This window comes from Rhipicephalus microplus, chromosome 2 (assembly GCF_043290135.1).
Source record: "Rhipicephalus microplus isolate Deutch F79 chromosome 2, USDA_Rmic, whole genome shotgun sequence".
Taxonomy (NCBI): domain Eukaryota; kingdom Metazoa; phylum Arthropoda; class Arachnida; order Ixodida; family Ixodidae; genus Rhipicephalus; species Rhipicephalus microplus.
In genome coordinates this window covers 275,543,158-275,557,767 of record NC_134701.1, presented here as the reverse complement: position 1 = coordinate 275,557,767, position 14,610 = coordinate 275,543,158, and the positions used below count along the sequence as shown (strand labels likewise).

The 14,610-nt window shown below is 40.4% G+C and overlaps 1 protein-coding gene across 1 annotated transcript; it reads right to left on the bottom strand.

Annotated features, from left to right (window-relative positions):
- Positions 1-885: 885 nt before the first annotated feature.
- Positions 886-14,395, bottom strand: LOC119179107 (acyltransferase PGAP2-like). The gene is made up of 6 exons (XM_037430186.2): positions 14,067-14,395; positions 9,910-10,156; positions 9,325-9,431; positions 9,133-9,241; positions 8,312-8,445; positions 886-1,353 (listed from the first exon to the last, which is right to left on the bottom strand). The coding sequence occupies exons 1-6, from the start codon at positions 14,226-14,228 to the stop codon at positions 1,321-1,323; spliced, it is 792 nt and encodes a 263-aa protein (XP_037286083.2). The 5' UTR covers positions 14,229-14,395; the 3' UTR covers positions 886-1,320.
- Positions 14,396-14,610: the final 215 nt, after the last annotated feature.

Below are 14,610 nucleotides of genomic sequence, written 5' to 3'. Positions count from 1 at the left end.
TGGGTACGGGCCTGATTCCAGGTGTGCACACACCTGAAGCATCTTGTTTTTGTGCATTATTGTGAAAGTTGGGCATATGTTTATAGTTGTTGAAAAAAAATATCCTTTCTTAGTGCGCAGGAAACGTTTCAGAAAAAAGATAGGACAGAGCGCACACTTGGTAGCCCAAGTAGCCACCTTTCACAACATGTTTGTAGATTGTTCACTCAGGAATTCACTCATACTGCTAACTTGTTCATGCTCAAATTTTGTGCACAGGTAGCACTTTGTGAGTCATGCCAAATTTGGGTGCATTATTTTGCTGTCTCACATATGTTAAATTATGAGTCAACATTGTTTCCATCAAGCTTACACAGGAACAAGAGCCCAATATATATGCCTCTGACTGAAATATAATAGTGGCACATGTCAGTTAGGGCAAAAATTTTCACAGGAGATGTTTTATGCCTATAAAAAGTGGCATTACTATTGTTTTATTCTTGTGAAATTGTTTTGATTTGTCGCTACTTCTATGGGCTCTTTATTTAGTCCGCTTAAAAAGAAAAACCACTTCACTCTGATGCACATCAAAATACCCTCTGTACATTAATTTCCGATGTGAACAAGCAAGCAGTTTGCTATACAAAATCACATATTCACGCAACATATACCGTAACATGCTGAGCAACCCCCCCATCCCCTCCCCATGATGAAAAATGATTCGACCAGATTTGGGAGGCGGGCACTTGCTCGGTCCCAGGTCGATCATTGGCACTTATTTAAGATCTCCCAAGAGAAGGGAGGGCGGCACTTGGTCGACATTTTACAGTAGCCGTGTTTCCTGCTGCAAGATATATGAATCACATGCCTCAACATAACCTGGTCTATAAAAAGATGAAATGAGACTTGCAAATGAATTTTCTTTATTTTTTGTAAGATTCCAAGACAAACTGGTCGTTTACAAAGACAGCAATTTCAAACTGGTACAGGAACCCAGCTCCTGCACTAACAAATATCACAGTGCATACCAAATCTCATAAAATATGACGTCCTAGCTTAAAACTGGTCTTTTTTCGCCATCACAGAAGAGCCAAACTTGTAGGGCTTTATTTATCCATACAAAGACAAAGCTCTCGGTTGTGGGTTCTTCTGAGCGCCTAATTTGAACTGAAAGGCAAGTGCGAGAAAACATGATCTGAAATGCGTGCCTACGGCAATTGTTGGTTTGCTGGAAATGTGGAGACCACCCAAAAGTGCAAGATATGTCGCATTCATTATTTGCAAATGCTGATCTTCTTTGAGGTTCTTGTTCAAGGATCTTTTCTTGGTTGTGCAACCGAATCAAACATCTTGATTCAATGGCAGAAGTCGTTCCTGCAAGGAGACAACGTTCACCAAGGTCGTGCGTTATCCAGGGCTCTGGAGACCATAGAATGCAACAATCGTCACCAAGCAGCACAAAAATGTGGAAGATAGAGATAAGTTGAATACGCTTGCAAATCTAACTATTTCTTGCTGCATGTAGTGGTGACAGGATCATAATGCCACTGCATTCATCGTTCATTGCCTCAGTCAATTCGTCGTTCATTTCTACAGTCAATCACAGAGTCCAGCTCCCTACTGTGCACCATCTCAATTGCAGAAAGTTCCTGTCATTGGTGGCAGCAGTGGGCCAAGTGTCTTTTGCTTCAATTCAATGGCAGACTTGAGGCTAAGAACGATGCCTGGCTATAATGACCAAACAATGGAGGCCACTACGATAGCTGTCAATGATTGCATAGGGCAGCTCACAGCAACAAACCTAGATTTAGAGCTCCTATATGCCGTTGCATCAAGGAAGTAGTAATGACAGGACACTAAAGGAGCTATGTAAAGCCCATTTTTTTTAATGATCCTTGTTCGTTAGTTTTTTCAAAGGAGCTTGAGAATCTGCTGCTCAGAGACTGCACTTTCACCATGCCCTCTGCTTTTTTAAAAACAAAATAAAACCCACTGCTTTTTATTTTTGAGAGAAATGACAGTGCCTTCATCGGAGAACAGTAAGGGCTTTTATTTTCGCCAGTTACACAAGAAAACAAGCTCTGTATAGTCCTAGCACTTCAAACAAAATATTTAGGCACATAATGATTAGCTTAAAATGATACAAATGTGAACGGAGCACTTTCAGATTGCTTCCTGGCAACGTTTTCATTGTTTACACACATTGCTAGATGCACTTATTCCTTAACAAGTACATCACAAAGTGGACGCAGGCTGCGTGAATGTTGCTATTAAATATGACCATTCAAATAGGGAAGCGCTTTCTCGCAGGTTGGTTAAATACAGAGTACATTAATGACGCATGGGGATGACACCTGTTTTAATTTATTGCATTCAGTGAAAGCATAAGTAAGCATTTCTATGTATCTAAATTTCAAGCAGTCATTCGGCCATTACCAAGGTAATGATGCTGAACTTGCAGACTTCTTTCTCCTGTCATGTCAAACTACCTAACTCCATTTAATTTAAGTACGACACAAAGTGCCAAGTTATTTATATTGAACATTGTAGAAATCTTCAACTGAATAGTGCTGTGAAAATTTTTATATAATTATCAATGCATGCCCTACCAGCTGATGAAAGACCAATGTGATAGACGTGGCTCAGAAGTTGCATAATGTCTTGCCAATTGTGTTGTATATGGCTCATTCAACAGAACAATGGTATAGTGTTCAAAATACAAGATCATGACCATGCAGCCTAAAGATTAAATCGAAAAAACTAATGCCACATCTGTAAAAAGCAACACTACATAAGAAATTGTGTAATTGTAAGGTTAATGAGAATGTGATGGTAAACCAACTACTGTATATACTCATGCCACAGCCGTGAAAAGCAACACTACATTAGAACTTCTGTAACCGTAACTTAATAAGAATGTGATGGTAAACTAACTACTGTATTTATTTGAATAATTTGCACACCCCTCATATTTAACCAGCTTTCTAAAAATAAAATATTTACTTGCATATTTTGCACTCCCCTGTGTGCCCAAGCCAGCCCATCAACACACGTACAAAAAGTAATTTCAACGGGTGCGTTCCTCGCCAAGCAGGCGAGCACAGTCATGCATAAAACGGGCCGCGAGTGTCAAGTCCCTTCTTCTGAGAACTTTCCCTGAACTACAGTCCCTATAATACAATACGTGAACACCCCAAACCTGCTGACGGGTTGTGAGAACTGCTGAAGCATTTGGTTTGGTTTATTTGGTTTATTCAAGACAAGATTGTTAAAAATTGCCTCCCTTTATTTCTCCATCTCTTCCGTTGCGACAACGCATGCTCGCGACATGGCAGGTACCATTTTCCGCATCAAAGGTGTGCGAGGGTCTGCCACGCCAATTGTACCTCTAGTTCCCTGCCTCCGTGCAGCAATGCACGCTTCGTTGATTTCGGAAGTTTAGGTTCCACCGTCTGTCTGTCGCGTTTTGCCGACCCCTTGCAATGGGCTACAATAATTATATACATGGCGAAATTCAAGCTCGCTGTTATAAAGTTTGCCAAAGAAAACGGGAACCGTGCCGCCGCCAAGCACTTCAGCGTGAAGTTCTTTAATGTGTGACATTTGGTATGAGTGAAAGCAAAAGAGGAAGACATTTTCAGTTATGTGCAAAAAGCTTAGCTGCGGTATTGCCACTTCTTAGACTTGGTTCGTTTCTCCCAGCATTGTGGAGAAGAGCTTAGAAAAATGGGCTATTCGGACATGCTTGAAAACGACACCCTTAACAGCAGCTGCGACAACGATTCCCAAACAAACCTCTCTGCCAGTGACTTCAACTAGACTGCGCATGACTGAATGTGGCTAGTTAAGGTATGTGCTAACTTTGTTTAACAAACAACTATACTTCGTTTGTGCTCCAATTTATGCTTTTTTCTTTAAAAGTATATAATGTGCACGTTAGAACCGTATACTATTGCAGACTATTACGGATGAGCTCATGAAATCTCCACATAACTTGCGCATCCCCTTTTTGGTGCCGCAAAATAATGAGCAAAAAAAAGCACGCGAATTATGTGTGTAAATGCGGTACTCATGATTATACGAGATCATGGCTAACAGTCTTAACACACAAGATTTCCAATAAGTAGGCTTGAATGGAATGAAAACTGAACATGTGAGAAATAAAACAGAAGTGAAACAAGGCTATTATATTGGTAACAAAGCATAATTATGTTACAAACGTAAGGTGTGAAGGTTGTAAAAGTGCCTTTCACACGAACGAATTTGCAAAGATCAATGTGCACAACTTTTTAAGAAACAAACAACATATTCTGCCCTAAAAGCCAAGATTATGTGTACGCTTTAAGCCCAAAAGTTTAGTGCGTCATAATCAAATAATTTTAACATGTCAAAGAGCTACTCATGTGATAATGTTCATAATATAGCCCAAAAAAAAAACCAATAAGAACGACACACCACAAGCGCTTGTGGCGTGTCATTCTTTGTTGCTCGTCTTATTGTTTTTTTTTTCTGTACTACATTATGAAAGTGATCCAACACCAACTAGCCCAGCAACAAGTCCTTTGGCTCATGTAAGTTTCGGGGAAAAAGCAGCCACAAGAAGTGATTATTTTTTTTCTACAAAGCATATACAGGTTATGAAAGAAATAAGTAGTGTAAGTATTCCGATAACTTATTTGAGCTCCAGAGTAGGCATTCAAAAGATAACTTGTGGATGCTCGATATTTGAAACATTATGCAAGAGGCCAACGTCTTTTTTTACTCGAGTGGCTGACCCTCACAACCTGCAAAATGTTTTCACATTTAGATAAGACACCTGTATACATGACAGTATTTCAGGAACCCACATGGTAGCCTTGCAACCCTTTCACCAGCGCTCAATAAGCAACGCAGAATGCAGAAAGTAAACTGCACAAAATCACACGACTATGAGCAGAATGGAGATGATCTTGAGCTAGCTAGGCTTGGCCATAGCCAATAAGGGGGCAAAGGAGGTAGTGTTTCTGCTCCAAAAGACTGGGGAACTGGTATAAACGTTCTGTATGCGCAATTTTTTCTAAACAGCACGTGTGCAAGCAGCACTGCATTCGCAAAAAAAAAAAAAAAAAAAAACCCTCTGTCGACAATTCTTTCACAGCAATCTTGAAAATGCTCAAGCATTGCGTGCTGTCACAGAACCATATAATGCAGCTCAGTCTTGTATATTTAGAAAGCCACTCTTAGGCATCCACTCCTGCACTGTGCATCAACATGCCTCACTATAAGCGAGGGAACAGGCGCCTTGTGTCCTTGTCCACCGATCAGACTTCAAAGCGCAGTCATGTGCCATTGAATTTCGGTTGCATCAAGTTCCACCAGTGGCCTTGCCCTACACATGTCTCGTCAGTACGTTTTCTCTGCAAAGCTGTGCATGTTGAAACCTTTACACATATTAACCAGTGTAAGTTAACAAAATGCACTGTTTAGCCTTTTATTGCAGAGTGTCGCAAATTTGTTTTATACCGAAAAACTTCGAGCAAGCAAGTCAGGAAATGTGCGCCGCTTTTAATGCCAGCTGTCGCGTACTCACGGGGAATGTAGCTTTCAGCATGATAAATCTGGCGCCGTCTCGTCTAAAATATTTTATGCTAGAACCAATTCTTTTGTAGGTGGTGGAGAGCATCAAGTGCATGCAACAGCTCTCACTTCTTGATTCTTTCTCGCCAGGGTGACGCAAGTTCTATTTTCAATGATTTTGTTTATTTGTTGTGCACGCACCCTAGCGGTGGCAGATGACATGTTGCGAAGTTCTGAAGTTGCAAGGTGCTCGCTTCTGTAGCATATGAAGAATTTGCGACATACACAAAAGTATGCATTAAAGTTGAAGCTTAGACAATTTAACTGTGGAATCGTATAAAGGTTACAATTTGAAGCTTGAAAATTAGAACAATGTTTATTTTCTTTGACAGTTTCATAATTTGGGCATCAAAGGGTTAGTGACAAAATTAAACCTAGTTGGCACACTATTGCTGTAAACTTCTTGCTTAGTCGACATGCTGAATGTAAAAATTCACACCAACAACAAAAATTTTACGAAAAAGTTGGTAAAAGAAGGGGATTGGACGAGCGACTGTGCTTTCACAGAACATTTTTTTTCTTGTGACAGTTTGCAACATAGACCTTATTTTCTAGGCAAAGAACATGGTAGCTCTTTTCCTTTCCACAAGTGGTAGTAATCAGCCAATTCGCACCGACACCTTCTGCCAAGTGGCACATTTCAAAGTGAAATAACCACAAATGACATGACTCCAGAACTTTGTAAAACCTCCCTCGTTGCACATGTCTGCTTGGAAGTTACAGCAGCAGGGTATGCCAGAGAAGCCACACTATGTGTATTACAACATGTTACATGGCCTATTCGCTTTTGTGAAAAACTACGTCACACTGTGTCACCTTCCATCACAGTCTTAAGCAGAAAGTTCAAACAACAACAAAAAGCTTCTGCCCACACCCAAGGCTTCAAATGGAAATAGATATATCATTCTCAAGAAGGGCTTGTTTCAGAAAATGCTGCTGCAACAACATTAAAGATTCAGAACAACACAGAAATTGCATAGAAAATTGATAAGCCTCACCAGCACACAACTAAAACAAAACAAAATGTACTAAAATTTTGATAGCAAGACACACAAGCTTAACAATGCAGAGCAAGTAAAAACACAGAGGCATCGAGTAAAATAGATGCCCAGATGCTACAATTGGCCTCATATAGACTATACAATTTTGAACTTCCAGTTTGTACAGCGACACATACAAATTCTAGTATAAAACAGTGTACGAAACATAATACCAACGCAATGCCACTGCAAGTGGCACTTATGGGGAACAGAAATTGCGAGTGCAAAACAGCTCTCTACATTCGAGGAAATATAAGAGAGAAAACAGACCAGGTCTGTAAAATATACAGTTAAAAATTAGTAAATCTATGGCGAGCATTTACTCTCATTTACTCAATTAATGGACAGAAAAACTTCATAAAAACGTGTGGCTAAAATAATGGGCTTGTTTAGCACTTATGCAACCTTCTCAGTAAGAAGTCTGCTTTTCAGCAAGCTTAGCATTTTTCACTCCAACAATGTAATGACCCTGTAATGATAATTCAAACTTCAGTAGTTAAAGTGTGGCAGTAACATATTCTGCGAGAACTATAATGCAGATGAGATTCCTACACCAGTGAAAGACGATTGCAATACAGACCTTAAAGAGATTACCTAAAGATATTGGGCAACAAAAAGTAGATATGCATCTAAAAAAATACCGCACCTCAAATAAGAATGCCAATAGTGCATAATATTTATCACCAAATGAAATTTGATCCAAATAAAAGGTTGCACAAAAGCAAAGCCATTTCCTTAAATGACACTGACAAAAGGCTTCTCACAGGAATGTCACCCTTCGTAACATTGTACAAGCAAGGAGAAATCGCTACCTTTTTATCACTAGTAGCGCTTTTATAAAGCAAGACTGTCAAGCAGATTCATGCCTCCCATACCAAGATCAAAAAGGAGATTGGATGGCTGGTTTGCCCAGCTGCAATGACGTAATAAAGTATGCCCACCTATCAGATTATTCTAAGCTGACGTTTATACAAACTATGATTTAACTTATTCTGAGTTATAATCCCAGTAAGCAATGAGCAGGAAAACCCAATGCATCAATGCCAAGTTCCAGTTATTTCAAACAATGGAGATACAGTGGTTGCTGGCGTATGTATGCTCTCATTGCACGATAAGTACAGAGAAGTTGCATTTGATCTCTAGTACACATCATAAAGCAACTAAACAGAGCCGTCGAGTCATACCCCAGTTAAAAGACATAGTGCGCAAGCTGACACACTTCAACATCTTCAGTTACAAACTTGGATTGGTCCAATGACACTTAAGCAACGAAAGTCACGTTATGCTTCTGGGCAAGCTGAACTACAACAACTATATTAGCCAGCCGTTTCTTTTTTGTTTTGTTTTTTTCATTTTTTCAACTGCCGCACAATGGACATTCTGCCCAGGCACCCATTCATTGCAGCCGATAAGCAGCTGAAAAGATTCTCACTAACGAAACAGGCTCCTACACAATTTCGCACCACCAGGTGAGGATTATGCAATGTCGTTCGCACAAAGCACACACACTGCGTTCTCAAAAAAAAAAAAAAAAAAAAAAAAAAAAAAAAGAAAGAAATGTTGATGAAGCGTTTGCACCACGTTGAACTCCCAAGAGGAGCCAAGCACACCTTTAACCAGGGTCGAGGACACCTTTTAGAAATATCTGCACACTACATCCCAGTGACTCAGCTGACCTTGTCTCCTGTGCCTTCCCATTGAATGTTTGAAACGTAAAGCGCCTTGTCTGCGAAGTCCCAGTAGGCAGTCATATGGAAGCCCATGTTGCATAGCACCACAATGTACTCGGTTAAAGAAAAGAGTGTGTACACTGGAAAAAAAAAAAGAAAAGAAATAGACATCAAGTTTTACTTACATAACTAAAGGATACTGGCTAGTAAATACTCAATGTGAATACACAATAATTCGCATTCTTTCCAGAAGAGACATTTCAGAATAACAAGGCAGTAAATACCACTGCTACTCTTAGGTGAAGGTGCAGCCTTGCAAGGTGAGCCACAAAGTGCTTGCCAATTTAAATTGAGTTAGAATATGTGGTGTATACTTACATTAACTATGATATTTTTAAGAGGCACATTGTGGTACAGATTAATCCTGATCACATAGGGTTCTCTAGCATGTTTATATCTAAGTACACAAGTGTTTTCACTTTTTTACCTTTCATCTCCCATCAAAACAAGTGTGCCACGGCTGGGAATAGAACCCGTGATCTTAGCGATGCGGCACCACAGCTGCTAAACCGCTGTAGTCAATTTACCAGGTTTTGACCAACGTGTCTGCTTTCAATTTGTTAATTGGCAAGTGAAAGTTCACTGCCATTTCGTTAAGAAAGCTATAGCCTGTTAAAGCTTCAAAGCAGCAAAAATACTGGAAGAACCCACAAGTTAAAGCAACTTCAGCTTTGAAAAAAAAAGTAGACGACGAAAAAGGCTATTTTGGGGCCGTTAAAACATTGCCATCTTATAATGCCACTTGTACATTAATAAACACCACTTACTCAATGGTTCACAGCGTGTGGTATGACGAATGAAAAAGTAGGTGCACAGAACGCAGAGGATGAGGGACCCTACTGTCAGCTGCTTCTTCAGCTTCAAAGAGTACTCTTCCTGTGGAGGTAAGGAAGGCAAGAAGGTGGAGCAGGCAATAAGCAATGGTTAATTATGAGAGCACATTCAAAAGCTCCACTTACCACACTAGACAGTGAGCGTCTTCGTCCAAGGCTTGGTATAACGCAGCACAGTATCATGTACATAAGCGAACACAATATGAAAGATATAAACATCTTTTCATGGGCAGCTGCAAGACAAGAAAGAATGTAGTTGTTAGTGAGGTATCATGCCCTCTGCTTATGAGTGAAACAAAACACACTCAATAACAGATAGCTTATGATAGTTTAGTGTAAACTGATGGCCTGGCACCATGCTCCTGAAGGAACCTACATTTATGTTGGAGGAAAAAAACATCATATTGCACGTACAGCAAATAGGACAAAGTAAATAGCTGTGTGTTAATGTTGTTTTTATTTTATGCCTGCAACTGGGCAATCAAGACTGCAGTACATGAGAGTTATGCTGCTTCAGTATCTTACCTAGAAAGGCAAAAGCGACAATACCAAAAATGCTGCTTAAACCTGCCACTCTACCCGTAAAAAAATATAATGAGCAACACTTTTACTTCAAAGCTTTCTTTTCACTGTCACAAAAATGTTGGTGCCAACATGAGATTCTTTAGGGACCAGCTATACTTATGGTTGTGCAAAAGCAAAATAACTTGCCGTAATTTTCAGTAGATGTGACATTAGAGAGGCCCAGTAGTGAGAAGATCTCGACAAAGCTTATCCATGATGCAATTCGCGCTACATACTGATGTTGGGTGTCAAGCATGTTCTTGTAGTAGCGATGGTACATGACACAGATGAGAAGCCTAGGAGCGGTATGCAGGCCGACACCGATGCGCCAAATGTAGCGCTGTGGTGTGTGACCCCCCACCGCTGCACTGATGGACGGAAGATAGTTTGCCACCTGCAAGGGTATTTAGGAGGGCAACATATATGAAGAAGCCTGGATTTCGCACTCTGCAGTCCGTTTTTAAGATAAACATTTTCAGCAATATTTTTTTCTCGCTTGCGAGAAACATTACATCGTTTCATGCTGCTAATCCTGATGCTTTCTTTTTTTTACATTCCATCAGCATTCGTTCTCGTGACATTGAAGAACATCTATTGTGATGCCAGTTTTGGCAAGCAAAGATGTTATCCCACTTGATAGCTGTAAATTTTTTTTTTAATTCACATTTCACTAAACAATACCACATGCTGCAGGACTTTATGTGCTGCAAGCTCTATCACTTCTGGTAAATGTTTGCAGTGTCACACAATGCCTGTCAACACTGCCTGAAGCCGCCTTGCTTTGTATTCGGGTGACCCATCTGACACAAAATGTACTTTGGTCTGGCACTGACCCAACATTCAGACAAAGGAGAGCCGAGTTGCCTCTACCTGACCTGCGATGTATACTGCTCCCTGGTCAATGTGTGCCATGAGGAAGAAGAAATGGTCAAGCAGACCGACAGATGAGGACACAGTGCTCTGTCCTCTTGTGTCGGTCTGTCGAGTCATTTCTTATTTACTGTCATGCGCTATACCAGCCAGTCCAAGTATGATGAACCAACTCACACAATCTTCAACACTTGAGTGAGTGTCCAACATTTGCTTAGGCCAAGCAGTGTGCAAACAACAACCAGCTTTTCACCTTTGCTCAGAAGCACTTTGCAACATTTATCAAGATATCTCTCAAAAATCTGTGAAACTCTAACAATTCAAAGCGGCAACAAACCGTATCTGCTTGGGCATGCACCTTTTAACCAAATTCTTCAATGCGATGAACTGAAAGCTGCAAGAATGTTTTCTCTTATTCATCATGTGAAACAACATGAATATGATGGCAGAACACAGCGTCAACATTGCAAACACAGCAAGAAAGTGCTTACAATGGCTTTCTTTCTTTTTACAAGGCACCTCTCTACAGGCAAACATGCCTACCCACTTTTTTCTTTTATAAACTTTTCTGCTTATTTAGAAGATAATCGTTCTACAACGTGCCAAATTTAGCCCTCAAACCAGGATCATAACTATAGTAGGTTTTGAAACCCTCCGAAAGTTTCTCATGCTTTAACTTAACTTTTTGTGTGATACTAAAGTATTTAAACTTATTCACATCAACCACCAGTGGCCAAAGTTAGCTGTTCTACAAATAAACACACCCCGAAAAAATTTCCTGAATATGGCCCCACTTTAAACCCACCTAATTCAGTAGAAAAAAGGTTTGCGCAAGTAATTTCAGTAATGTTAAGCCTTTTTTTTGTTTTGATGTCTAATACCAATTCAGTCAAACCAAGACATGACTGACAAGTGAGAATCCTCATATGCTGCCTCACTGTACCAAAGCGGTTCTTGCGCATGCTAAAGTCAACTGAGATATTTAGTCCTTTTGTTAATCTAACACAAAATTTGTGTCATTAAGCTTAGACTGCAATGCAAATGAATAAGAGCTCAACTGTTGAGCAGACATACTTTTGAAGAAGGTCAAACAACACGTAGGATATTGCACAAAAGGAACACGAACAACGTTCTCGTATCTTGTTTCTTAAACAACACCGACAAAATTTCAATTACTATGCTTTTAAAGGTCACTGACTGTGGCACTTCATAAAATACGATGGCACCTTGCTCTGTGCAATGAATCCCTTTAACGCGAGAAAACTCCCCACCGGTGTCGGCCTTATTGGTTGTGAGCGAAAAACCGCCTGTGCGTCTGTGACTGAAAAATCAAGTTACCGAGATAGCCGCGGGAGGCCGCTACGTGTCCACGCTTGTGTACACGATCACACTGAAAAAGCCACGCATTCGAAGAAAAAAAAAAGTGCTCAAGGTCATAAGGCTTGGTAGTTTCTTTGCCCTGCCACCCCTCCCTGCTTAGCTTCCAGCACTTTCATCGGGATGAGAGAAGAGATAATGCAATTGCAGCATGCGACAAACCTTTGCAACTCCACTCGCACTGGACGGATTCTTAAAATTTTTGTGGCATTGAATTTGTGAGGCAATAAGCTCTTCTAGTGAATTCATGCCATGGTTACTTGAAAAAGTGTTTCAAGGCCCCTTTAACGCATTTTGTTTGACAGGTGCCACGACGAAAACGAACCCATTCAGCGATAATAGCGCACGCTGGTTCAATCTACTGTGTGTGTGCGCGTGTATGAAACAAAACATATGAATAAGTATGCACTTAGCGGTTGAAGGGTCACTAGAGGCCGGATTTCGCTACTGCATTCAACTCTTAAAGGCGAAGCTTAAGGGTCTCCCAATTTCTTTTCCAAGTTTATTACATGTCCACCTAGTGGAAAGTACCATGCACTGCCTACTTAATGTCAGGACAACTGATTACTGTTGCATGAGATGCACAGAAATAACACACTTGCTTTAAAGGGACACTAATAAGCAAAACGATTTTTCTTGTAATAGTAAAGTATGATTTCACAATCTTGAAAACACCACTCTTACCTGGACAAACGTCTGGCAAGCGGGAAAATGCACGAAAAGAAAATGCAAGTGGAGATACCACCTTGAGATACCTGCACCATAAACTGTGACGCCATAGATATTTTTCAAGTCTACTAGATCCTACATAGCTCCTTATCAATAATGATGAAATACCTTGTGATATGTGGGTGCCATAGACCTAGAGTACGAAGTTTCAGAAAATCTGATCGAGCCAATGCCACGAAAATACCAAAAATACGTTTTAAAATTTGTGACGTCAAGTGGAGAAATTTTGGCCCAAAATTTAAATATAAAACTTCAACCTTGATTTCCTCCGCTAATAATGGAACTTATGACAGTAAAACATGAGGCATAGGAGTTCTCAGGGTGCAGTTCAATATAAATCAAGTCATTGTTTCTCTTTAGTGTCCCTTTATATAAAACTATACATACAACAGGCCAGTGTTGCAACTATTCGAATATAATAATGCTGCCTAACAGAATTATGCACTATTTACACGAGGATACACACTTGGCCACTATTGCAACAACCAGGCAGATAATGCCACTTTATGGTGGCACCCATAAAAAAGTATACAAACTAGACATCAGTTATGATTATTCATAAAATATGAACTTCATGAACGTTTTCACTATGTCTATTCTGACTGGATGTTTCACATCACAGGGCCATTTTGTAATGCAATGAACAACGTAAAAAGCTATACTTTTTGTTTGATTTATTCATTCATATTCAGCCATAACACTTTAATATCAAAGCTCAAATATCATATTTCACTGCATGCGCCTTCAGGGCAAATTGTATTTTTTTTTTTTTTGCTCAGTTCCTCTCCTTTCAAAACCATCTAAACACAAGAACCTGCCAAAAATACTGTCTCTCTCAACTGTTGACAAAAAAAAATAATAAACTACTGCCCAGATTGACCTAGCCGGAGAATGCGACGGAGACAATTTCCCGCTCTCTCAAGTCTGACATAACTTTTTTCTTTCTTCCTTCATTTCATCTGCTTGCGCAGCACGCGTCATTCACAGCGGAAAAACGAAAATATACAGAAAACACGAAAGACTGAGCGGACACAGCAGTTGAAAGCACCTGCTTTCGAAACAACATCAGAACACCGCACGGTGCAGCTTGTAAAGCGCAGCAGTGACTACATTACAGTGACCGTAGCTGAGCCCCACCCACACGCTGAACGACTTCCTTCATAGAGGAGGGTATGCTTCGACAATAGAACCCGCGATTTGTCTCGTGTATGTCGTGTTCGCGAGATATTAAACGTACAACACAAAGGTAAACAAGAAGGACAAGTAGCGGGAAGTACACATTTAAAAATGAGAGACGAGTGAGTGGAGTAACAGTGTGAAACGCGTACCCCACAGTGCGTCGAGGTGACCGAGGAAAAGTTGTACATCAGCGACCACAGGACGCAGAAGACGAACGAACTCAAGGGAAGGAATACTGTCGCCACTGCCAATATCCGAAACGGTACGCGGAGAAGTTCCGCCGGCGGCCGGGTCATCGTAGTCGGTGCCATCGGAAGTGTCCAGTAACACGCGCGCGCTTGACAGCTACAAATCAACAAGTTCAGCGCTAGTGCTTCGTTGATATATCGCGAAAGGACTGCCTACAACGAACATGTTGCGGAGATGTGGACTGCTGTACCTAAAATTTTGATTCTACTACAACAACATTGCGGAACTTAGGAGGAACGTGCGAACAGGGCGGTGGGGGACGCTCATTCACAGCCGCGTTTGCGAACTTTCTCTTTTCCCGCTTGTTTGTTTATATGTGTAGAAAAAATAGCAATACACTAGTCAGCTTTTTTGTAAGTGATAAACTTGCTTTGTTAACGTTTATTTATAAACATAGCGAGGGTTACCTTGAGTTGACTTATTTTCCTCTTTGTTGTTTTTCAT